Here is a 25,082-nt window from a genome sequence, read left to right as displayed (position 1 = left end):
TTCGTCCTCTCCAAGAACCACATCAAATCAAAACAAATTATTCATGTGCAATCCACAAATTTCATTTCGGATCTTAAGAAAAGCATCTCTTTGTGATGAATTATGAATATGCATCACAGTTGAGTATATTGTGTTTGGCTTTTCAGATTTGAGGAGTTGCCGCAGCCAAAGGAAATCAGTTCCTGCCTTTGATGAGACGAGCAGCACAGTTTAACCTTTAACCTGGAAGTAGTCTGTTTCCAGGGAGCTCGTCTTGTTCACATCCTGTTTCGTAATCTAATCTCTATTTGCAGATTTTTTTTTGACTGAATATATTTTATATATATATATATATATATATATATATATATATATATATATATATATATATATATATATATATATATATATATAGTAAAGAGCTGCACAAGGTGACAGAACATTTCATTTTTGTGATAAGGGAAGTCAGTTTTCCATTTCAATTTTTTTATTCTTTTATTTCTTCGTGTGTACCTATACAAATAGTGTAAACATTGTTCAACATATATTTTTATGTTTAAAAATAAAAAATATAAATATAATTGTATGTGAGGCCAAAGTCAAGTTATTTCATAAGATTACTGGGTAAGATAAGACTTGTTCTCATGGAATATATTTTATTTTTAATTCAATGGCCATTTTAGATTTTTTATTGTTTAAGCATAAATCTAAACAAATTTAGTGAGGTTTATGTTTACAATTAGAACATTTGCAAAAGGGTCAAATAAAACTATTCTCTAATCTTACACACTTTTGTTTCTAAAATAAATCAATCTGGTTTTAAGCAAGTTTCGATATTTTACTGGAACACAAGACTGATTCATAATAAAATGAAATGAAGACGAGATTGCATCCATAAAATTTTCTTTATTTTATTTTTTTTATCCCACAAAGAAATGTCTACAAAAGCCATAAAATATAGAATTTAACAAAAATCACTTAAGTCCTTCGCTTAGTATATACAACATGGAGGAGACACGTTAAGGTCTCGATTAATCAGTTCTTTTACATGTCCATTTCACAATGCTCGCACATCAAGCTCAACCCCTCCCCACATGCACTCATATTCAGTCCATCACACAAAGTGCTATTCACCATTCACTTGTATACTGTCTTAAAGCCAAACAATATACAGTACATACAACACACATACACACACACACACACAGACTGTTGGCAAGTTAACAGAAGCCCCCACCCTCCCATGCTACATGTGCTTTACTTGTATTGTGGACATGCGCTAAAGTTCTGTCAATCAGAGCCCGTTCTCCATGAACAACAAACAGTTGGTTGTTTGAATATTCACACTTGCATCTGAATTCCACTTTATGATTGCTTCTCAAGTAAACAACTTATACAGTAAAGCATCTACCCCGTAATGCCATTCAGCTTCACTTCACACTAGCCATGGCACTTGAAAACAAAAATGTTTACATATTTAGTACATAAAAAGATGCTGCACGGTAAGTACAGTCTTAAGGGTTTTGGTAACAGATGCTACCTTTGTTTGTTTTGCTGTTGTTGTTGTTTTTCATCGAGGGAGACAGACACATTCTGATTCATAAATGTAAAAAAAAAAAATATTTCAGAAAAAGAAAAAAACTGAAATATGTCATCAGTAGTGTTCAGTAGAATAGCCGTCTGTGGTCACATATAGGTATACACTCAAAATCACACACAGACATATTGTTTCCTTCATTTCAAGTGTAGGACTAGTGTATACCTATAGTTTATAGAATTTTCCTCGATAAGTGGAAGTATAGGAGACTTGAATTGGCAAGTTTGTGACCCTGGACAACAAAACCAGTCATAAGAAACACAGGAAAGTTATATTTGTTGCAAAAGCCAGCAACACATGGGTCAAAATTATAGATTTTTCTTTATGCTAAAAATCAGGTTTGATTTGATTGAACTGTCAATATATAAAAAACTTTTTTATTTGTATTATTTTATTTTATTAGTAATAGGCTATTTTTAGTTTACAAAATTTTCAGATAGTTGTATCTCGACCAAATCTTCTCCTATATATCCTAACAAACCAACAAACCATACATAAATGGAAAGCATATTTATTCGTCTTTAACCCAGATGACGTATAAATCTCAATTAAAGAATAAAATTACCCTTATGGCTGGTTTCGATGCCCAGGGTCACATTTGTAATGGTCGAAACATACTCGGAAGGTACGCATGCGCAGACGCAAGCACTTAATCGACGCACTGCCAACGTGAACTCTTGCGTTTGTTTAGCGTCGATAACAAACCTCACGAGGGCGATAAAGTTACATTCAGATGTCTCTGACAGAAACCCAGATGTTATTAGGTAATTCGGGTAAGTTGTTATAAACAGCCTTTAACTATCTGTCCCACATAACAGAATTTGTCCTCAAAGAAAAATTCCCGCCATAACGTCTCGAATGCAAAGCACAGGTGTGCGCAACAAGCTTGCGTCCGCGTTCACGCACTTGCGTAAAGTATGTTCTGACCTTCAATGCCCATGTGTTATTGTATTCCTACACCGTAATAAATACTTTGTGCTTATGTCTGTGCGCGCAAACAGAATGAAAAGGGTGTGTTGTGTTCCGTCAACACAAACCCAAAAACATTCAGAATAAAACGAACCCAAGCCCAACTCCACCCCCTCCCCATTACCCACCCTTTATCAGCAACACATAAAAAAACACAAAAGCCCAAAGGTTTCATTATTATGAACCGGCATGCAAGAATAACTGAACAATAGGCTAATAATAATAGAATTATAATAAAATTAAAATATTCTTAGAATGCAAAGATGACTGTAGTAAATGCTTCCAGTTATTGCTACAGTACCTAACAGTGTTGAACCTCTCATATAGATACAAATTCCTCTCGCCCCCAATTCACAGTCTAATACAAAAAAAAAAAAGCCTTCATCATAAGTTTAAAATTATTTCTGACTGAATCCATTTTCTGTAATGAGCATAGAAATAGATAGAGAGCAGCTTATTCATGCCCTGTATAAATAATCTAACTTACATAAAATCCATTTCGTTTCAGGAGATGCTTAATAATTACAATGTTTTAATTTGGAGCACAGGCACTGTTGCTAGTACACTGCTGCGCAATGATATTTACAGAAAGAGAGAGAGCTGTTTGCTGGGATTGCAACAAGCCATGCAGTCGAGCTTGTTTCACCTCTCAATGATGGGTATACGCTTTACACACACACACACACACACACCAAAGCCTTGTCTGGGTTGGTTTTGTATGTGAAGAAACCGCTGTGATTGTATTTTATTCCCTAAAAATGTCCATATTTTTTTAAAATAGTACTCTCTTTCTATTGAAAACATTAAAAGAGAAGTCCCTGAGATGGGTGCGAGGAAAATTGCACCCAGAAATGATTGTCTTGAACAGGAAACTGACACTGACGGAATTTGAAACATTCCCTAAAATTGGGCTGAGAGCGTTTGGTTCAGTAGGACTTGAACAGGTGGTATGATTGCTTCTCAGCAGACTACATTTGTGCATGTATTAAATACCAATACCATCTGTAGTTATTAATCCATTGTTAAGTGCTTTCAAGTGCATTTGACAATATAAATGCATCAAGACGTACTAAAAATTCTCTGATCGATGTAACCGCATGTCAACTCCTAGCTTGTGTGTTTGTGTTCTTTCCTTCTGACATATGGCTTTACATCCTGTGAGTACAGGTCAAGAGAAGAGGGGAAAGCGCTCTCAGTATCTCCACCTGGTGGTACTTTACAAGATTTACCAAACCCAAACTGCCCTTGTAGAACTGCTAGTCTTCTTACAGTAGCTGCATTTTGTTGTTTTATACCGCAATCTGAAAAGTCAAGATGATTGTCATTTCCCACTTGCATTACGATTTTACAAACAGTGGATTACAGCAAGTTAAGGATGCTCAGCAATATTGAGTTCCAGAGAACTTCAGAGAGAGAGTGTCTAAGAATGTCATGTTTAAATCTGCTTAGCTAAAATTGTTTCATAACCAGGTAATATCCAAGACAATCACCTCATCAGAACGATATTGCTTTTTTTATTTCTAAATGTTGCACTTTGTGTTGAAAAAGTATAATAAATAAATAAAATAATAAATACATAAATAAGAACACGAAAATCTTAATTGATAGGAATTCCGATTTGATTTTGATCTTTCAGGATTAGTTCCAAATCATGATAAAATATATATATATATATATATATATATATTTTTTTTTTTTAATAAGTCAGTGTTCCAATTGATCGCTTAAAGTCCATGACTGTTTTCTTTGAAAAACATGATTTTTAGTATTGACTGATTTTTTTTCTTGAACTATGCATTGCCTATGCATTGTGCTTTACATTTAGCATAAGGTTAAGAATATCACAGACCCAGCTCAGCTACAATAGTGCTATATTAGTTTTGGCAGTGTGGCAGTAAAAACAGCATTTTGGAGCATTTAGAGCAAACAGGATAATAGATTCGAAGCAGTTCTGAGGGTTTTCCATAAAGTCACATTTGACCGGATTGTGTTTCAGCAGTTCCAGAAACAGTTATTGCAGCTATGAATGACAGGATGGTAATTGGCCATACATTTTTTTTTTTTCAAAATATATATCTCTATACTTTTGTATGGAAAAGTATCCATTATCAATTATTTTTCCACTTCAAAAATCCTCAGTTGTAGGATTATTGCTGTGGTGCCGTTTATACATATCTACATAGCCCAGACAAGGCTTTTAAACATGGCCAAACCAAGTTAGTCCTCCGTTAACCTTGTACCAGTTTCAACTTCACATATTCTGTACAGGTAAAACTACAAAACATATACAAAAAATTACATACACAAGGTATGGGCCTTATAGACCACTGTTGTTTTTAAATTATGACTAACAGAAAAAGGTTTAATACTGGAATACCGCTTTGTATCTAGAGAAAGACTACATTATCATTTTTGAATGCACTTCCCACCTTCTCATTATTCTCAACAATATTTAGTGAAAAAAAAAAAAAAGCGACAGCGAGAAAAGTCAAACAAATTAACTTACCCAATTTAAAGACCACTTAAATCGTCTTAAAGTCTGTACATTTCTGGTCAAATGGAAGGCGCCTTTTGCTGCCGGCGCATATATACATTCTTATGACTGTACCGGTGAAATTGAATTGGATTTTTGAAGCGCAGGACATTCCTAGAGTTTCATTTTTGTTGTGGCTGCAAATTCTGCAGATGCTGCGACATCCTCCGCAACACCTCCGCTTGCTGAATGAAAGACTTTGCAAAGTGTGCGTGTGAACGTGTGTGGTCACTTGGGCATGATGCCAGCAGCATCGGGATTGAAAAGCTCCTTATAGAGGGGGGGGAACAGCATGTTAACCGTCTCTGGGTGGAGCTGCTGGAAGGCCTGAAGCTCCTCTGTGTGGAGAGTGCACAGAGCCGACAGCGTGGGGATCCGGCTAATCAGCTGCAGAACGGGGGACAGAGGAATAAGGGGCACATGATAAAACGGCAATCTATTTGAGTTACATCAGTCATGTGATCAGTCCCTGTCTGAACTGTGTCACGGTCACTTGAGATGTCCTACCTTGGCCAGTGCGTCCTCGTCCAGATGGTTCTTTTGCATGATGTGCTGCAGGGCAAAGTAGATTTTCTCTTGTAGCTTCTGCACTTTCCTGGGCTCCATTAACCACGGCCGGTCTAGAAATGCAAGAGAATCCTCTTTTAATATCTGCTGGTATGAAAACACTGCAGGAATGCTGAGAAATCTGCTATTATGTGTAGGACTCATACTATAGTTTCATGAAATAAAGATAATAAATGTTGATCTGGCCACATTAAAACTCTATGAACACAGCTTTATGTTCTATCTAAGAAACTGAGACCTGACCTGTAGAAATGAGGACCGCAGCAGAAAACAGGGCGATCTCCTCTTCTGTTAACTGCAGTGAACACAGACTCTTGGCAAAGTCAAACACTGCAGTGACCAGGTCATCACAGCCTGCAGGAGGTAAATACAGTATATGAGATTGCATGCTTAAATGATCACTAATAATTTACAATTAAAGCAGTTTTATTGAAAGGTTAATTCATCTAAAAATAATAATTCTGTAATTAATTATTCACCCACACTACCATGTTCAAGGCCCAGAAAGGTAGTAAGGACATCATTAAAATAGTCAATGTGACACTAGTAGTTTAACATTATGTTAATTTTCTGAAGCTACTAAAATTATTTTTGTGCCCAAAGAAAACAAAAATAACTACTTATTTTTAAACAATTTCTTCTCTTCCGTATCAGTCTTATACATGCGTTCACGAAAGTACCACTTTGCATGCGTGATGTCACATGGACTTATTTAACAATGTCCTTACTACCTTTCTGGGCCTTTATCGTGTCATTTGCGTTGCTGTCTATGGAGGGTCAGAAAGCTCTTGGAGTTCATCAAAAATATCTTAATTTGTGTTCTGAAGAAGAACAAAAGTCTAACTGGTTTGGAACAACGTGAGGGTGAGTAATTAATGACAGAATTGTAATTTTTGGGTGAATTAACCCTTTAACATGATGTTCAACTATTTTTATTTAATGTACATTTTGGAAATGATGCAGAAAATATAATATAAATGAGACAATAGGAAGTAGTTGTACCTAGAGTTTTAAATATCTGCATGCTTCCGTATTTCCCCTCAAACAGAACCGTGTTGTTGAGAGGGTTGAATGCCCGGCACATTCTGACCAGCACTACTTCCAGACAACCTGAGAATGTGAGGAAAGTGTTAAGCAAGCCAATCGTAATCAGTAGCAATATGGTGGGTATATGTACACTTGGTCATTCTGTTTCGTAGTGTGGATCCACAAACGAGTTTTGGCAGAGGCTGTTCCTCACCTGATTTGAGTAGTAATATCTGGTCATTCTGGCAAAGCTCCATGAAGCCAGTGATGCGCTTTGCAAACTCTACCACATACTGAATGGCATGAGTTATTTGTATAGCACACTGCTGCCACAGCACGTCCCGTGTCTGAAACACACACACACACACACACATAAGCCTCAGGCATAAACTGTGACGTGTTCAGGATAAATTCTTGCATGCTATTTTTTTTTTGATGAATTGAAAATATTTGGATTATTATAATTGTTGATCATTGTTATTGTCTAATCACATCCAAAAATATTTAAAGAAATCACAAATATCACTAGGGATCAAAAGTTTGAAGTCAGGACGTATTGCTTCTTCTATTCTCACCAAGGCTGCATTTATTTGATAAAAAAAAAAAACAGTAAAACAGTAATATTGTAAAATATAATTACAATTTATAACATGAACTTTTTACAAATATATTTTAAAATGTAATTTATTCCTGCAATGGAAAAAATGTATTTTCAGTAGCCAGTAGATTTTTTAGATTTCAGTAGATTTCTGATCCTTCAGGAATCATTCTATTATTCTATTATTATTATTATTATTATCAGTGTATCAATGAAATATAAACCTTTGATACTTTATTTAATAGGTTTTTTTGTCTTTACTATGACTTTTGATCAATTTAATGCAACTTTGCTGAATAAAAAATGTTAATATATTTTCCCTGAATTAATGTAGACCTATCTTTTCTGGAGAGTACACTCTGATTCTTTAATTGACTTTTAAAAAGTAATGATTTTAATTTCCAGTACTCATGAAAAATCAAGAGAAAAAAGGCAGAATTTGTAGTTTCCCATTTATGAAATATCCTTTCAGAGCACACAGAATACTGAAAATGTGATATCAGCAAATTGCTTTTGTGAGCTCTGCAATTCTCTCCCTGTATAGCGAATCTTCATAGGCACTATTTCAAAGGGCTTCTCAGTAATTACCCATAATCCATTTGACACAGGGAAATGAAGAGGGCTTGTAGTACGTCTGGCACCCTCCCCTATTGTGCTTTGAGTGTTCGTTAGCTAAATCCGTTAGCTCTCTTGCTTTCTCTTTTTCTCCGTATCAGTGCGAAAGCTGGATAGGATCAGCTCCAGGGGGCTGAGCTACTCTAATGAACTCTGATCTCAAACGAAGTACGGAGTTAAAGGGTGAGAGATGAGAGAGTCAGCAGCAGGTGTAAAAGCATGTAAATGAATACATGACTTGGTGTTGTGAGTGAGATTCAGGGACAGAGGAAGTGTTAAATAAGGATTTAAACTGAGCTCTTTGCTCATTAAGGGAGTGACCTCGCACCTTGCTTTGGTACATCTTGACCTCTTCATAGGAGTGCGTCTGCCAGGCTAGCTGCTGGAGCTCCTCCGCTGTGTACTGACACGTCTCCAGGTGGGACTTTATGATGTTCTGTGCAATTCGGTCTAGTAAAGAGAAAATCAGAATATAGGTCTACTGTTTCTTGCAACCAAGGTAAGTATGTTTGCTAGAAAGCATTTTCATATACACCCATGAACTTAATTCCGTACCTAATTCCCCCATAGACACTCCTGGTGCTAGTTGGCTGTCTTGATAGGAGCCATAGGTGAAAAGGTTGGGAACAGGGGTGAGATCGTAAATGGGTTCCTGTTTGATCTGCTTCATTCCAGTCATGTCCAGTCCTGACTGATCCGGGCTGGCCTGTGTGGAGTCCATGCCGTAGTAGCCACCGGGAGCACCGTTGGGCTGACCCTTGGGCATGTCTATGACGTGACCGTTGGCGTATGTCCCCCCAATCTCATGGTTGAGGGTGCTGAGGCCGTTGGTGAGGCTGGAGGAGTAAACACGGGCGAGGGCCTCCGCTTCGCCCGTCTGTTGCTGCCGCTGCTCCTGCAGCCTCTGCTGGTGTTTCTGAACCTCTGCGTACAAAGAGTCCCTCTGCTTCTTGGACATGCGGCCAAACTTAACAGCTGATACGGGGATGGGTGAAAGAAAATGCATGATATTAGTGCATGTTTAAAGCGATCAATAAGATCAATCCAGCTTATCGAAAAGCAGCTGATTGGTTAGTTTGTTAGTTTGTAAGAAAGAATATGATATCTCTTACCATCCCGGGACATGCCCAGAGCCAGGCACTTTTGAAGCCGACAGTGCTGGCAGCGGTTGCGGTTTGTTCGGTCGATCAGGCAGTTGCGCTGACGGGGACAGGAGTAGGACGCGTTGTTCTGTTGACTGCGCCTGAAGAAACCCTACAGTGGACACAACAATAGAAATTTAGATATGTAACATGCAGAAAAATCTGTCAATACAAAACTGAAGTGTCACTGGGGTGGCACTATATCAAATGTACTAATTTGTACATTTAAGGTACTTATGTATGTAATTTATAAGTATGTAATAAGTACTAATTTATACCTCTAAGGTACCTAATTAATGTAAAAATGTACCATTTAGGACTAAATCAGGTACAAATATGTACCTTTTGGCTTTTTTACCTTAGGGTACTGCTGACAGCTTTGTACTTTTTTCTGAGAATTAACCACATTCCAAGAATGAAAACAGTAATTTATAATAGTTCTAGTCTAAATTAAGATTATCTTATTTTGATTGATAAAGTTTTGTGTATTGTGCATTGTTTTTTTTTCATTTAGTATCATTTATGTATATAATGTGTTATTGAGTGATTTGAAAAGCGCACATAAATGAAATGAATTATTATTAATATTGTAAATGAAAAAATAATGTTAATATATTCTGTCATTGTTAATCATTCATTCTCTAAAATCAAGTCATAATATTGAACAGTTAAACTGCATTATAACTTTATCTTGTTTTAAGAATGCTTAAATAGCTTTCCTCCAAAACAAAGTATTAATTATTTTTTTTTATTTTTTTTGATAAAGTCCATGAATGGATGGAACACCTGGATGATGACTTACAAAATGCACTGAATAAATGGCACATCTTTCACTGACCTTACATCCTTCACATGTGATGACTCCATAGTGGATGCCTGATGACTTGTCTCCACAGATTTTGCATGGTATGACTTCAATTTGGGCTGAAAACAGACAGAAATGAACAAAAATACAGTTATGTAACCATTAGACTTTATTTGCCTGATGCTGACAGTGGGATACACATCAGGGATCTCTCGGGTGACACAATGGCTACCTTGACTCTAAGAGTGATGTCACTTTTAGAGTGGATCGTGATGTACCCTTTAAATTTGTATCGAGACACTTTGACATTTTGTAATGTGCGGTTCTTTCAAGACAGCAAGAGAAACATTAGACCAGCCGAGAGATGTGAGTCAAGGTCCAAACCCCTTGATGCATTTCTCTCAGGTTCACCAAAATGGGTTCTCATCTGTGCTTTTGTCAAAATTTTCTTTTTCCATTATCCATTTGAAGCATAATGCTTGAGAGATTTCCTTGATGAAAATAACCTTGCACACGTACAAGGCAAAGGCAAAAGCAAGCTACATACTGAATTACATAACCAGAATATGGTAAGTTGTTTAATGAGGAACCAAACACAAATACATGGCCATGAGGCTCAGCTCCAACTTCAGCTTCCCTTCTCTTGCACGTGTCACTAGGAAATGTAAAAGAAATGAGAAAAGGAGACGGAAAACCTTTGAGAGAGAGAGAGAGAGAGAGAGAGAGAGTAAGGGAGAGGAAGACAGAGAGAAACCCATCGCCCTGCTGAGACGGCATACTCACAATAAAGAGATTAGCCACCCAATCTAATCCTAAATTATTTCTACACATGCTTGTTCCCCTGCTCTCAACTGGCTTATCTGATGCAGCAATTCTCAATTAATCTTTCCTCACTCAAACGCAAATTCACATCTGCCTATAATGGCATAAAAATGTACAAAAAAGAACAAATGCTGTTATGGGTAATTTTATTGTACATTTGCACGTAGAGTTTGTTTTCTTTAGGACCAGAGGAACACGCAATTAGTCCAAGCAGCTCGCTAATGAAACAAATACAAATGCAACAGCAATCTTAGAAGAAATTCCAGTATACTGTAGTTTAATAACAGAAGAACTGAGCAGAGTGAGTTCCATACAAAACTGACCGCAATATTAATAAAGTCATATAATGTCAATCATGAGTTTCATGATCTAACTGCAATATAAGTTTATATGCATTTATGCTTCACATTAAATCAATTAAACATACAAAATACGAATTTGAGCTATGATTCCAGATCAAAACGGTTACATTCTTACAAGTATATGTATATATATGTATATATATGAACAGCAGTTCTTCATAAAAGAGCTACATGAATTTATATTGTACTTGCTTGAATGTGAAGTGATATTTTAACTGCAAAACACCCTTTAAATACCCCTTTAAACCAGAAATGTCCTCTTACCTACAACATCTGTCTTCATTTTCAGACAGAAGCACCGTAGACGCAAACACACACCTGACTCGAGACCACAGTGTGAAGCTCAGAGGTTTGAAAGTGTGAGTGCATCTCTAGTTATGTGTGTGCGCTGCTAATCTTGACTGTGAGAATAGACAGGCTGACCAGAGTATATATTATACGCTGACCAGTATGTATCTTGTATTCATACTGTGAATATGCAACACATGATTTATGAATAATATGTGAATATTTGCTTTTGTGAAACTTGTGCAACATTTATTAATATATGAAAAATTAAATGTACACACATAAACATAAACACACACTGTGGGTAATATAATGGGATTAACACACACACACACACACACACATATACATTAACTAGTGCTGCTTGGTTAAGCCGTGGCTGGTCTGGGCTGTAGCTCTTCCTGTCTCTGTCTAAGACACTAGACTTAAGCCACAGTGTCTGTAGACTTGGTGGTTATGAGGGTGGGTGTTTGCCCTCAATTACCCTCAGCTACAGGGACCACAAGCAAGGTCATTCCCATGACAATGTCACCTTGAATCGACTTCTCTGTTTGAAGTGTGAAGCAGGATTGGCAACAGGGTTTATGCGCAACAGACTATATTCTGTTAAATAGTCTCATCGCTTCCGGTGTTCTGTCGATTTGTCCTACCCTGTCAGATTTTGCTACCTCCCATTAAAACAGTGGGTAGTACAATTCTACATGAAAAATGCTACTGTAAAATTGTCGTTTATTAATGTCTACATCTACTACAACCCTAAACCTACCCTTACAGTAATGAAATACAGTGATTATGTGTTACATTCGCGGTTGTAACTAGAAGGGATACAGCTACAGGAAACCAACAATAATTTTTTTTCTACCTATTAGATTGTGTATTATTATCTACACCTACTTCAACACTTAACCTACCCTTACAGTAATGCAGGACCATTAAATAGTATTGTACAGCACAAGAAAAAGGACTCAATATTGATGTGCGCATGCGCAGTAAACCGTGGTAGGAAAATCTGACGGGTAGGATAAAATGTCAGTACATCTGTTCAAGTGTTTTGCATATGCTTAGTTAAATATGAAGCTGTTTTACTCAAGATGCCTTCAAAGTAGATACAAAAATTATCATAACCAATGTCAATCACATGTAAAGATTGATATCTTAAAGTTTTTTTTTTTTTTATTCTTTTCACTGACATGTACATATAAAAATGTAATACACCATCAGCAATAAAAAAAAAGCTTGCTAGTTTAACTGATTATCTTAAAAGTCCATAGATATTGCTGTTATTTAATATGTCTGTTAATACGTTTTCTGACAAGCGGAAGCAATGAGACTTGTTTTCCGAGTTTGGTCAGGTGACGTTCTACACTCGACATTGTAGCTAAAATTTTTCAAAGGAGAAAAAATCTGGAAAGAACATTTTAGTGTTCTAACGGGATAGGTTATATGGTGGGAAATGATAAACCACATACAAAAAATAACTCAATAAATATTATATTTTAAAATACATTTCAATGTCTTTTTGGCAAATTGATTAGCTTTACATTTACGTTAGGCTAAATGAGATTTGTCATAGCACTTGCATATTATTGCTCTTTTGTTGGTTTTGATTGCTTCTGTTGTTCTCATTTGTAAGTCACTTTGGATAAATGACTAAATGTACTATTTTTAAAGATAGATAGATGGATGTGGTTACTGAAAGCATGTCACAAAAATATTCTAATGTGGGATAGTTGCATTTACCTGTTATGCATCAAAACTGAAACCATTCTGCTTAACAGTAACTTATGAATGCTCCTGAGTGTTTTCATTTTACTTCATTAGGATGAATTATGAACACTTGTAGGGCTCCTCAGAACAATTAATTATTCTGCAATCACTGCATTTCATCTTGAGACATTAATATTATGTTCTGCGGGGACGCAGTACGACATGTGAAAATAGTTATTCAAACAGAAAAACTAGCACACCCTGTCCTTCCTTTTAAGGCCAAATAATTCAGAATGGTGTTTTCAGGAGTGTAAAATGCTATTGTACTTAAATGTTCAGGCTTTTTGTGTGGTAAAAAGCCATTGGCCTCAGACTCCGAACACTGGACCGGTTCCTCTCGTGACCCACTTTGACCAGAGCCATAGCCAAACTGGGTCAAATGAGCATAGAAAACTGAACACGTTCATATAAAAAACAGTGTTGGTAATAACTCTTTTAACCTTAAACGGCACTAGTTATTTATAGTCCTCTAAAAGCAGGGCGCTGGATCCCTAGGCCACAGCAGTATTGACCACCGATAAAATATGCCATGCTGCGTGTTTATGTCATGTTAGAATTAGTTTAGTTACTGCTCTCAAATCAAAATTTTAATCGGCAAATGCATTACAGAAGTTGAGAAATATATTCAGTTCACATGTGTTTAATAAATGGTTTGTGGGTTAAGTATTAGTGTGTTTGGGTCTGAATGAATATATTGGACGTGTCTGTTTGTGTGAGAATGGCCGCAGGGCCTGTGTGTGTAGACCTGTCATATGAAATAAGGAGACGTCCGTGTCCGTGTCACTGTTGCCAGGACGACCACAGTCTCCCTGGGTTTTTGGGTAGGAGGCCTGTATAGTCTGCCTGTCAGAGCAATCATCCACACCACCATGACATTCCAAACAGGACATGATGTCATCGCCAGCCCTACCAATACAACGACGCTGCACATTTGTCATTGTGGCACCTATACTGATTTGACTTCCTTAAGGGATTAAAAACCTAAAAGGATGAGATGAAATATGTAAATAGAAAAACCTAGAGGGATGTTAGCGTCGGATTTAACTACCTCTATAGATTTTTAACATCTTAGTGTTGCTAAAACCATTAGAGATTTGCAAATTTGTTTTCTGTGTAACTACACCAAGACATGTGCATTTTGCATCTGTCAAAAAGCATCAGAACCAAGGAATAAAAATGAGCGTGCACGTTATACATTCATAAACGATGCTATTATTGCACAAAAATGAGCATGGGGTTGTTCTCGCAGCCTCCCTGCTCCTGTCCGCTGTTACGCATAAAGGTTAGGCCTATCAGAGGGTTACGTAAGAGAGGGAGTGCAGTGCTGGCGATTCCATGGTTAAGAGGAGCTCAGCCCTGCAGGCTTAGCCGAGGACAGACAGGAGCTGCGGAATACTGCACATGCTAGCCTCACAGTTTCACTGCACACAAGTTAACTGAGAGGAAACTAAACACATAAATATGAGAGTGTGTGATTTAAGGAGTAGTTTACCCGAAAAATGAAGGTTTATATACATATATGGGAAATGACATAAAAGTACTATAAGAGTAGCATAAATGTAGTCCATATGGGATGCATTGAATTAATGATCAGTTAATTGCCATTAATCAGCTCTTTTGAGATACAGTACGTGTAGGTCATGCACAAAACACAAGTTTCTTAGCTATCTTGTGTTGGAAAAGCAAGTGGTTGTCAAGTAACATGACAGTAATCTAGCAGCGGCCCCATATTGGGTTTAAGTGGAAAATATAAAAATAAAATGAAGTGGAAAAAAATTTATATACTAAAATGTTTTTGAAATACATTTATTTCATGCTAAGGATACTACAAATACCATTAAATGTGCTTTATAAAAATACCCTACTGTTGGTATACTAACCTGGTATATTTAACGTTTGTTAAATTGGAACAACTATTTCTTGTACTTAATGCACTTTATTTGTGAGGAAGTGGTGCTGCTAAAATGAAACTATTGCAAGTATAATTCAGGTACAAACATACATTTAATAGTATCATTAAAAAAAATTTAGGCTTAATATTAAGAAATGTAGTCCAAATAAAGTTGGTTTATAATTTTTATATCAGTAAGTCTCAAGTGATATGTCATTAAATATGTTAATAGATTTTAACTTAGTATTAAGTAAATGTATTTTAAATATATAACTTTTTTACGAGGGTATATTCTCTTATACCAGAAATTAAGTAATATTTATTCATTTATATTTTATTAGTTAACTTGTCCTTTAAGTTAGTGTGAGTGAAAAAAAAAGAGCCACACACACACACACACACAGACACAGACAGACACACGTGGATTGTATAATTGATTCCTAATGATATGAAGCTCTTTTCTGTCCCAGGAGTAGTTCCCTCTCTCTCTAAATAGTTCTTTAATTAGCTTCATTAAAGTGGATATCATCACCCCTGCAACTTACTTTATTATAACGCATCACATACACACCCATACACGCTGGAGAACACCAATAAATATTTGGTGTCGATAGCAGCTCTCGGTAACAGATGTTTATCAACAGAACTTACAATGCGACAATGTTGTAATTCGTCATTTAAATGATAACATCATCACTAAAAATGTGATGGATATACAACTTCAGAGTAACGCACCAACAGCTTCCTTCTGATTTCTACCCATGTGTGGTACTATTTTTTTATGTACTGGTTTGATGAGATGATGATGATGATGATATTTGGCAGTTGCCTCAATTATACCCGTAAACCTTGTTTGCAGCATTCCTTCAGGTGAATATACTGACAATGTCACCGTCTTTTAATTTTAGGCTGCAGATGGAAGGCCATTTGAAGTCTTTGTTGTAAATCTTGCCTGTATGCATATGATAAGATGTTGTTTTGTCATCTGGCATCAGGCCCAATGATATTCCAAAGCCTTGTTTCGATATGCTAAACAGTGATACTAATACATCGTGTAGGTGGGAGATTATCTTCAGCACTCACACTTGTGAGCATGTCGACAATCTATGTTTCTTTCATACAGAAAAACATTAGAGGATGCGATCGCACTGAAAATGCTTGAGATTGTCCATTACGGACAAACGTGCATGTGTTTTTGAAGGTCTAGGAGTGAGCTGGGGTGAAAGGGACAGTGTAATGGCAGCTTGTCAACATTAGGTGGCACATTGTCCAGATTGACAGTGGCCGTAGGGGTAGTGGTGGCATAGGGGCAGCCTGCGACAGCATGTGGTGTTCATCCATGTTTTACATCATTTCCTTCAGGGAACGACTCTGAGATGAAGGCCCTGGGCACTTACTCACTGTCAGCAACATTAGCATTCAGATTCAACATTGATCCCACCGTGTATTGCTACAGAAATAATTAGGACAATTCCACAGGGAAATCCACTTTTATTCCACTTTTTCACCACTCGGCCCTTTAAAATATTTAGATGTAAGTATCTGACCACCTGCATTATCTTTAACTAAAAAGCACTATAAAGTCTTCAAGTTTTCAAAAGACCAGCTTCTCTATGTTTAGCCAAACCACCCACTCCATCCGTATAAAACTCCTAAAGCATAACTAATCTTCCGGACAGTCTCTTTCAGCTCATTGATATAATCCTTGACATAAAATCCTCAGCATTTAGGTTCTTGTAAGTCTACATGAGAATAATAAGAAATAACCATGAGAATATAAATAATAATAATTATTAGCATATATTGTTTTGAAACCCAGGTTTGTTTAATGATCCATTCAATTAATTTGCTCTGCGGGTCCTTGTCTACAGACTAACATATAGTAATTGGGTTTTGCAGTACACTTCAGGTCATTTTGGTGAAGCCATCTGTGCCACCCGCTCAAACTGTAGACTTTTTTAGTCTGCTCTCGGTAACACTGTGCTTTCTGTGCTCGTATAGGCTTATTTTATCTCTGACCTTCAGATGCCTCTTTGACAGCCTCTTTTATGATATGTCAAAAAAGATGGTTGCAATATTACCTAACAAAAATACCCCACTCACAGTTATGCGAGTTAACAGAAATTAAACACAAAAACATTTTTTTTACTTGAAATAAAAAACACATTGAACTAAGATAAAATATATAAGTATTTATTTTTTAAAGTTTAACTTCATGTACTAAAATGGCTAATTAAACAATTAAATAGCAAAAACACAAAACAAAAATAAAAACTATAATAGTATCTCAGTCATACTAATATAATACTAACCCCACTAGATTTGCTGTCTGTGCATCTCTATACGTTTGTTAGAAAGTGCTCTCTACTGTATGTGCCACAGATTTTAGCTCTAATGCAGAATAAGTATTTGTTGATGAGGCTGCAGGCATTTCCCCATTGGCTTGTCATCAGCTGTGCCAGACTCGGGCATCTTTGATCTGAGATGTGATTGGACGCCTCAATGAGGCTACAGAAGGGGACACGCTGGCACAAATCCAACATCTGAAGAATATAAAACAACATATATCTGACATTATAGAATACATGTGCTGTGTATTCAACCAGTCACTGTATATTGCAATACTGAAGCTCATTATTGCAAATAATTATTGAGTAATTATTAGGGAAATATACAAGTAAACCATCTATTTTATCATTCAAGTTATTTCATGTTTTTGAAAGTCTCTTGTCCTCAATAAGGCTGCATTTATAAGATACAATAAAAACAATAAGTGATATTGTAGAACATTATTACAATTGAAAGTAATTACTCCATTACACCAGTCTTCAGCATCACATGATCCTTCAGAAATCATTCTCATATGCTGAATGGTAAAAAATATATATATATTCTTGTGTATAGCCTTTGTAGACGTCAAGAAATATGAGGATGTTTTTTCATTTACAAATCAAATTTTTAGTTTTCTGTAACAAATGACACTCTCTGTAACACCATGAAATTAACAAAATGTTAAATTAGCAGTGCTTGTACTGTACTTAAAATTTTTATGATTTTGTCATGTCAGCTTCCATTAAACATGCACAAACCAAGAAACCAACTTTCCACACAGGTTCTCAAACATCATGACAAAAAAAAAAAAAAAGATTTATTTACATATTTAATTTTTAAGCACTCTGTTCCTAGTATTTCATATACTAATATTTCATGTTTTAGGGACAATTTGTAATTCAAAAAATTCTAATAATTTGGCATAGTTTCATCTTTATCTAATATTTTATTGGAATATCATGTTGTTTTTAGCCTATTCACCTGTTGTGTCTCCCTAAGAGGTGAAAAACACATACACTAATATAGTGAGATAAAGCAAAGAACCCCTGCAGTAAACAAGACAGTTTTACCTCAAAGCTGATTGAGTTTTACCTCAAAGCTTATTTCACAAAACTGAATTGCTGGAACCCAGACAAAAAGAAACAGAATTAAGAAACTGTGGAAGTCAATGGACTCGTGCTCCATCAGTCTGACCTTCATGACCTGCCCGCCCTCCACCAACACAGCCTCACTGACCTCATCAACCTTTGAACTTTCTTCAGTTCACCGACTGTGTGTATGTCTGCGTGTGCAAAGCTGGAGTGAATGAGTGTTTTTAATCTGATAAGCCCTCAGTAAGACATGACATAAAATACTTTAGTAGTCTCTAACAATATATAAATATATATATATAAATGTATGCCTAATGAGATACAGTATACTGAAGTACACAGAGGCTTCGCAGAGCAAAGTTTGTCACTGTGACCCAGTGGGTCGTGTGTGTATATGTATCTGTGTGTGTAAACTGTTAAAGTGGGTTAGTAAGTCACTCAGCCTAAGGGTAGCATAACCGTGTCATATCTGGGTGTTTGGACAGTGCCCTCTCTCACTCTTCCCTCTTCAGAATTACATAATCCTACACGACTGGTCAAAGGAAGTAAATATGGACGCTCTGTAATGCTGAAGGAACAAATTTAGACAAGGAGGTTATCCAATTGAATGCAATAGAAAGCATGTATGGTGAAAATATTTTGTTGGGTATCTTCATGCTTCTTGTGTTGTTTTTGAAATGAACAGATGTTATTCAGAAATAGCACCAGTAATATTCTCTTTCAAATTAGAATATTATTATTATACTTTTTTTTTATAAAAACCCATGGTAATTTTTTAATGCCTCCCATCTAAAGCCCCTTTCACTCTGAGATTCCAGATAATACACAAGTAATGTGTACCGGCAATTGTTTCCGGATTGCTCGATTTTGGTTCATTCACACTACCAGTGATTTCCCGGAATCTGTGCATGCGTTCACACACAACCCATGAAGGTCTCGTAATGACATGTGACATCAGGATGTAATGTGTAATGTACAAGTCGAAAACGCTAGGCACGTTAACTTTCACTTAAGATGGTGAACAATCTCAGCTTTAGCATGGATAGTGAGGAGCTAACTGATCTCTACAGTTTGCACATGTTTTTTCGTCGCAAACGTTGATCTGCCTTCAAAACACCTGGTAAAAGATAACGTGCGACATCACTATGACACACCCTTTATGGCATTAGTTCTGGCTTTTGTTCACACAGAGCTCGTTACGGGACTGAACCCGGCAATGTTACTAGATCCCAAACCCGGGACTGATCCCGGAATCAATCCTGGGATGTGTTTGAATTTTCCAGGAACAACATGTAGTGTGAAAGGGGCTTAACATGGATCTTTACTTATATATTTATTGGTTTGTTTTTGGGACATAATTTTTTTAAACACATAACAAGTGTATGGAAAGGAAACGTCTGGTGCTTTCAACAGCTAAATATAGATTTATATTTATAGTTTTAAATTGGCCTAATATTCATCAAAATGCCAGTTCTCTAAATGTTGGTATATCATAGTGTGTGTGTGTGTTCTGCATGCCTCTTTACAGCTTTCCTCTCAGGACGGGATGGTAATAGCTCGCCTTAGGCCACAATTTAATTCCATGTAACGAGGTCCTTCCCCAAAGTGGCCCCAGGAGCCCCTCTCTGAAAGAAGCAAATTGATCACAATCTAAAGGCCTCTCTTCACCTGAGAGCACAGTGTGTCTCTCTCTCTCTCTCTCTCTCTCTGTCTCGCTCATCTGCCTTGATCACTCCATCTCAGTATCCTTATCTGTCTTAAGCTTTGTCCAAGATCATTCTTGCTCTTCATCTAAATCTCTTTTAAGGGTCTCTGTTTCAAAAGCTCGCACAAATAGTTCTTCTGATACGCACCTTTTTGTTCGACATTTCTTCATAATGCCGTTCCTAAAGTAATTTTCATAGAGGATTCCTAAAACAGATATAATCAAGTTAGCATGCTTTATGTGAAATGTATGTTTACTATGGACCCTGTTGTGGACATGTCAGTATTTTCTGATGCAACTGTGGAAACTGAGCAGTGGGCACATGACCCATACACCAAAAAGGAGAGAGAGAGAGAGAGAGAGAGAGAGAGAGAGAGAGAGAAAGAGAGAAAGCTATACTCTAGATCCGATTTCAGTGTTACATAACTATGTGTTTTAATTCTTTCTAAAGCGTAAGACAAAGTTTCTCTTTCCTCCGTGCCTGAGGTGGAACAGTAAGCCTATTAAGCCTCGTAAGTTATTTTCTGGACACTATACATCACACTGAATCTGACTTTTGGACAAAACCAGCATGATTTTAGAAAACTTACAGACAAAAAAGACCATGAAATTCATACCGTAAATTCAGCATGCAACATCATTGTCATGTTGGAGAATGGTTTTCAGTGATGTCAGCTCCCCTCCTGCACCATATCAACAGCCCCAGGTGCCACTTTCCAAAGCGCACATTACTGAATGAATGAACACTTAGCGAAGGGTGAGACCAGTCGAAGAGAACTAATAAATCCGACGCGCAGCAAAGCAGAGAAAACATGCAGAAATGCCACTGCTGCCATACCGCAGGGAGGGCAAAATGCAAACATTAAACGGACATGTTTAGCCTTACAGTTCAGCCTCTCTCAGATCTGCTCTCTCATGCACACTCAGCCATCACAAACAAGGGCTCAGGAAACAGATGACACACTCTAGTCCACACATTCGCAGTCGATACTCAAGAAAGGTGCATTCACAAAAACACCACAGGGGACAAAAGACGACACACTCACTCAGAAATAAATGTCAAGACATCTGGTTAACGTTATGTAGTCAGCTAGAAGGAAAGCTCAGGATCTACAATTTGGCTGCATCCAGAATTCTTTATTTAATGTGTAAAGGCCCATAAAACTGAGTGGAGAATAAAGAACGCTACATACTAAATGGATTAGGTTTGTGCTGGCTGTGTAACTCCATTTCTGCCTCACTTTAGGGGATTACATCTCTTGGTTTTCTTTGTGTAATCTTTCACAGGTTACGTAAGTAAAAACCATTAGTCAGCAAAGCAAAAAAAATAAAAAATAAAACAGCAACTACAACAACCAACTGACCAGATGATATTAGTACCAATACAAACCTAGGTTACACGGTTATATGTATATAAAGACTTTATTGTCTTTTTAATTCATTGAAAACACAGGATGTAGCACCAGCGACTGGTTATTGCTAGTTTTCCCTAGTTATTGTTGGCCTACTGCCTGGTTAGAGATTTGCAATGCGTAATCCATGTCTGCGATATGGTCATGTGTATGGTGTCAGTCAAACAAACAATGCTGTGTTTATTGATCTGCCGCTGAACTGTAATATAACAAAACAAATTTTTTTTTTAAATGAATAAAAAAAAAAAAACACACACACTTTGTTATGCAATATATACATACACTGATGGGATTTATCAAATGGATCCTCTGCTTTATACAACTATAATATCACCATACACGGTTAATGTTAGATTACAGTCTGAATACAACTCGTGGTTGAGCAGAGCATGCATATTGATCCTGCTCTTCTGCGAGCTGAGCCACGCAATGCCAAGCAGGTCGATGGAGAGATGGCCTCTCACTCTGGAAGCCAATGTGATGCTAAAAGCTATTGGCATAGGGAGTTCATGCGTATCTTTGTGTCTGTGGCTCAGAGTTTCAGGGGTGCAGCAAGGACTGAAATGAGCATGGACAAAGCAATGCATTTGTGGAAATTATGGCCATATATGAAGTAAATACAGGCCAGAAACAACCAAAACGGGGGTCAAACAAACAAGACATGTTGTGTATGTGTGTGTGTGTACGAATGCAGTTTGAACGTGATCTGCGTGTGACAGAGTTGTGGGAAAACTAACACCAGCCCTGAAGCAGTACTGTGCACTGTAATGGAGAAGACAAAGTTTGGAGCGGATGTAGAGCTAGAGTTACTAGATTGGGTACCACAGTCCATCAGATATATGCTTTGGAAGACACTGCAAGTCCATCTCTGATCAATGAAGCAACCTGATAAATGTTTTGAGCAATATATGTGTACATAACTGACACCCTGTAACACAAAAACAACAAACTAACTAGTGCTCTAGTGAAGTCAGTCAACAAAAACACTTTTAGTATCATTTTCTACCTCTTATAAATATATTTTAGTACAATTAACATTTAATAGCAATCAGTAAATTGAAACAAAATAGATTAATTTAATATTTAAAAAAAAAACATAGCTGTTCCCAACACTTAAAAGGGTAGTTCCTGTAAAAATCCTCTAAATTTTTATCATAGCATATGACTTTAATAATTCCATGAAAGATGATGTTGGGTAGAATAACAGCCTCAGTCGTCCATACTTTGCAATTAAACAGAATGGTGACCAAGACTGTCATAACATCTCTTTTTGTGAACCAACAAAGTAAAGTTTTTCTTCTGGCCCTTTAAGAAAAACTTTCTGTTGTGCATGTCCATTATCAGCTTAAAAGTGGAATCAACAAAGACATAGATTAATCATAAACATGAATGTGTTGTATTTAGCACCCACCATTAACTAGAAATTATTAATCACTATATTTCATTTTACTAGCATATCTAAATCAACAGTTAGTGAAAGATTTAGGCTATTTTATTTTTCTCATTATATCGAGTAAAATGTTTCTCTTCCGGGCGAACCATACAAAATATAGAGTACATATAAAAAGCTAAATTTATAATGGATTAAAAAACCTTTAAACGGATTAACTCCGTAACTAATTAAAACAAATAATAGCAATTGCTTCCGTCCAGTCGATGGCATTAAAAAAAAACAGGCAGGCTATAATCTAAAAATTATATTTCTCTTCCGTGTTCCTGAAAAGGATGTCCATGCAAACTTCAAAAATAATTGGACATTTTTTGAGACTCTAAGTAGATTGCATTTCTTACGAAGTTTGATTGTTATTTGAAAAGGCCCGCGCTATAGGCTGATGTCAGTGTCTGAGAGTCGGGCTCGGTGAGAGGCCCCTGATACTGATGTGATTCTCCCTGACACGGTCCTCTGGGGCACAGAAAGAGAAGCAGAGAGGTGCTCTGGGGGCGTGACACAGAGATGGAGAACTCAGTTTCCCATGCAGGCACGTGCATTAAACTTATTTCTTTCCAACGAAAAGGCGAAAAAGACAGCTGCCTAGACCCTTACAGGTTAGACAGCCTACTAAAAAGTCGGCATATAAAAAAAATCAAAATGTGTGTTTTTTTGTTCGTGTAATATCATGCGTGTGCATTGTGTGCTGTATTAAAAAACGAAACTGCAGAAGATTTCTTACAATATAAATACATATATAATTGAAACAAATCAGTTGTCTATTCGATTTTTTTTAATACCGGTAATCCACACTTTAATTAACAGTTTAACATCTTAATTGATTTATTTTTAGTCTAAAAATCTAATTGCAATGCCATGATAAAGACCTGGCCGTGAACTGTAAATTGTATAAATTATTTTAAAGATTTTTAAATGTAACTTAGAAGGCTTGTAAAATCAAATTATCATCCACAATCTAAAATAGGAATTAAAACATATTTATAGCATAATTCTATAGCAAATATAACAGAGCATTAGTATGTTACACTTTAAAACATGAACTCCGACATAAACTAAAGCGTTCTGACTGATACAAGCCACGTTCTTTTTTTACACTTTTATTATTAAAACATAGGCTATTTGCATATTTAAACAAAACGTCTACAAATACTTCTGCTATTGTTAATTCCATATTATCACAGGTGTAACTGCAAAGAGTCCGAGAAGAGCGCATATATTTGGGATGGGCAAAGCGCGCGCTGCTCCACTGGACTCGCGCGGACATTGCTGCTGCACTTTGACGCTTTCAGCGCGCAGCGGCGCCTGACTGACGGAAATGGGTCAGTAGAACGCACACTAACTTCACTTTACCCACACCGTGGTGGTCTGCTTTAAAACACTACCCACATTACTTAAATAGCTAAATGAATAAAAATAACATGGGTACGTTTTGGTGCAACTGTTTCCTCTGCTAATCTTCTAATCTGTAACAGTCTATAAAGAAGCTGCAATTTCTCACATGCACATAAATTAAGACCAAAACTCATAGTATGACACTCAGTGCTAAATCTTCATAGGCTCATAAATTAAATCCACTCTTTAGGGAAGTTGAAGTAAAGTTGTCTCTGCCTGATGAAGTCTCTATAAACACGGTGATGTGCGGTTTATTTCTCTTTGAGTTTTCTGCTCCCATGAAAATGAAACACAGCTGACCAAAAACAGAGTTGTTGTTTTTTTAATCCACATACACATTAATCTGACAAATGTATGTATCATAGACAGCGTATGAATCACTTGACGTAGTTATGACTTTACAAAACAGAAAATATCAGGTATGATGGACAAACTGAGGGGAAAGGGACTGTGGGGTGAGAATGAAAAAACACTATACTTGATTATTCAAATGAGCTGTCACAAACAGTTGTATTCCTACCTCGCATGGTGGTGGCGACTCGCTCCCGAATGCGTCAGTCATGAAGAAACAAACATAAACCAGAGTAAAAAAACAAAATCCTCGGTGGTGAAGTTTGGTCTCGTCAAAGCCGGAGTCTAATGTGCAAAACCATTCCAGAGGTGCGTGAAGCGGTGCTCGGACTCTTCAGTTGTGCGGTAAGGCCAGCATGCGGGGTTTCACATGACATCTGCGAGCGCAT

The 25,082-nt window shown here is 36.8% G+C and overlaps 2 protein-coding genes across 4 annotated transcripts in view; one reads left to right on the top strand and one right to left on the bottom strand.

Annotated features, from left to right (window-relative positions):
- Positions 1–879, top strand: part of trpm6 (transient receptor potential cation channel, subfamily M, member 6) — a 21,268-nt gene extending 20,389 nt beyond the window's left edge. For both annotated transcript variants that reach the window (XM_052555991.1, XM_052555990.1), the window contains exon 40: positions 147–879. In XM_052555991.1, coding sequence (XP_052411951.1) covers positions 147–214 — 68 coding nt within the window. In that variant the 3' untranslated portion in view covers positions 215–879. The remainder of the gene's footprint in view (positions 1–146) is intronic.
- Positions 866–25,082, bottom strand: rorb (RAR-related orphan receptor B). Of its 2 annotated transcripts, none has more exons than XM_052555996.1 (10): positions 24,863–25,082; positions 9,865–9,950; positions 8,997–9,138; positions 8,440–8,859; positions 8,213–8,334; positions 6,886–7,018; positions 6,648–6,755; positions 5,889–5,999; positions 5,586–5,698; positions 866–5,465 (listed from the first exon to the last, which is right to left on the bottom strand). In XM_052555996.1, exons 1-10 carry the CDS (start codon positions 24,867–24,869, stop codon positions 5,307–5,309), a joined length of 1,401 nt encoding a protein of 466 aa, XP_052411956.1. In that variant the 5' UTR covers positions 24,870–25,082; the 3' UTR covers positions 866–5,306. The 2 variants fall into 2 exon arrangements, with proteins under 2 accessions (XP_052411956.1, XP_052411955.1); XM_052555995.1 differs by lacking the exon at positions 24,863–25,082 and adding an exon at positions 11,280–11,395.

Source organism: Carassius gibelio, chromosome B5, assembly GCF_023724105.1.
Source record: "Carassius gibelio isolate Cgi1373 ecotype wild population from Czech Republic chromosome B5, carGib1.2-hapl.c, whole genome shotgun sequence".
Taxonomy (NCBI): Eukaryota; Metazoa; Chordata; class Actinopteri; order Cypriniformes; family Cyprinidae; genus Carassius; species Carassius gibelio.
The sequence above is the reverse complement of the archived record's forward strand: the minus strand, read 5'-3'. Positions and strand labels throughout refer to the sequence as shown.

Coding starts and splice junctions, on each gene's coding strand:
- rorb (XM_052555995.1), bottom strand. Junction 6,756..6,885: donor GATATTACTACTCAAATCAG/GTGAGGAACAGC, acceptor TCACATTCTCAG/GTTGTCTGGAAGTAGTGCTG. Junction 6,000..6,647: donor GCAGATATTTAAAACTCTAG/GTACAACTACTT, acceptor TACCTCCTGCAG/GCTGTGATGACCTGGTCACT.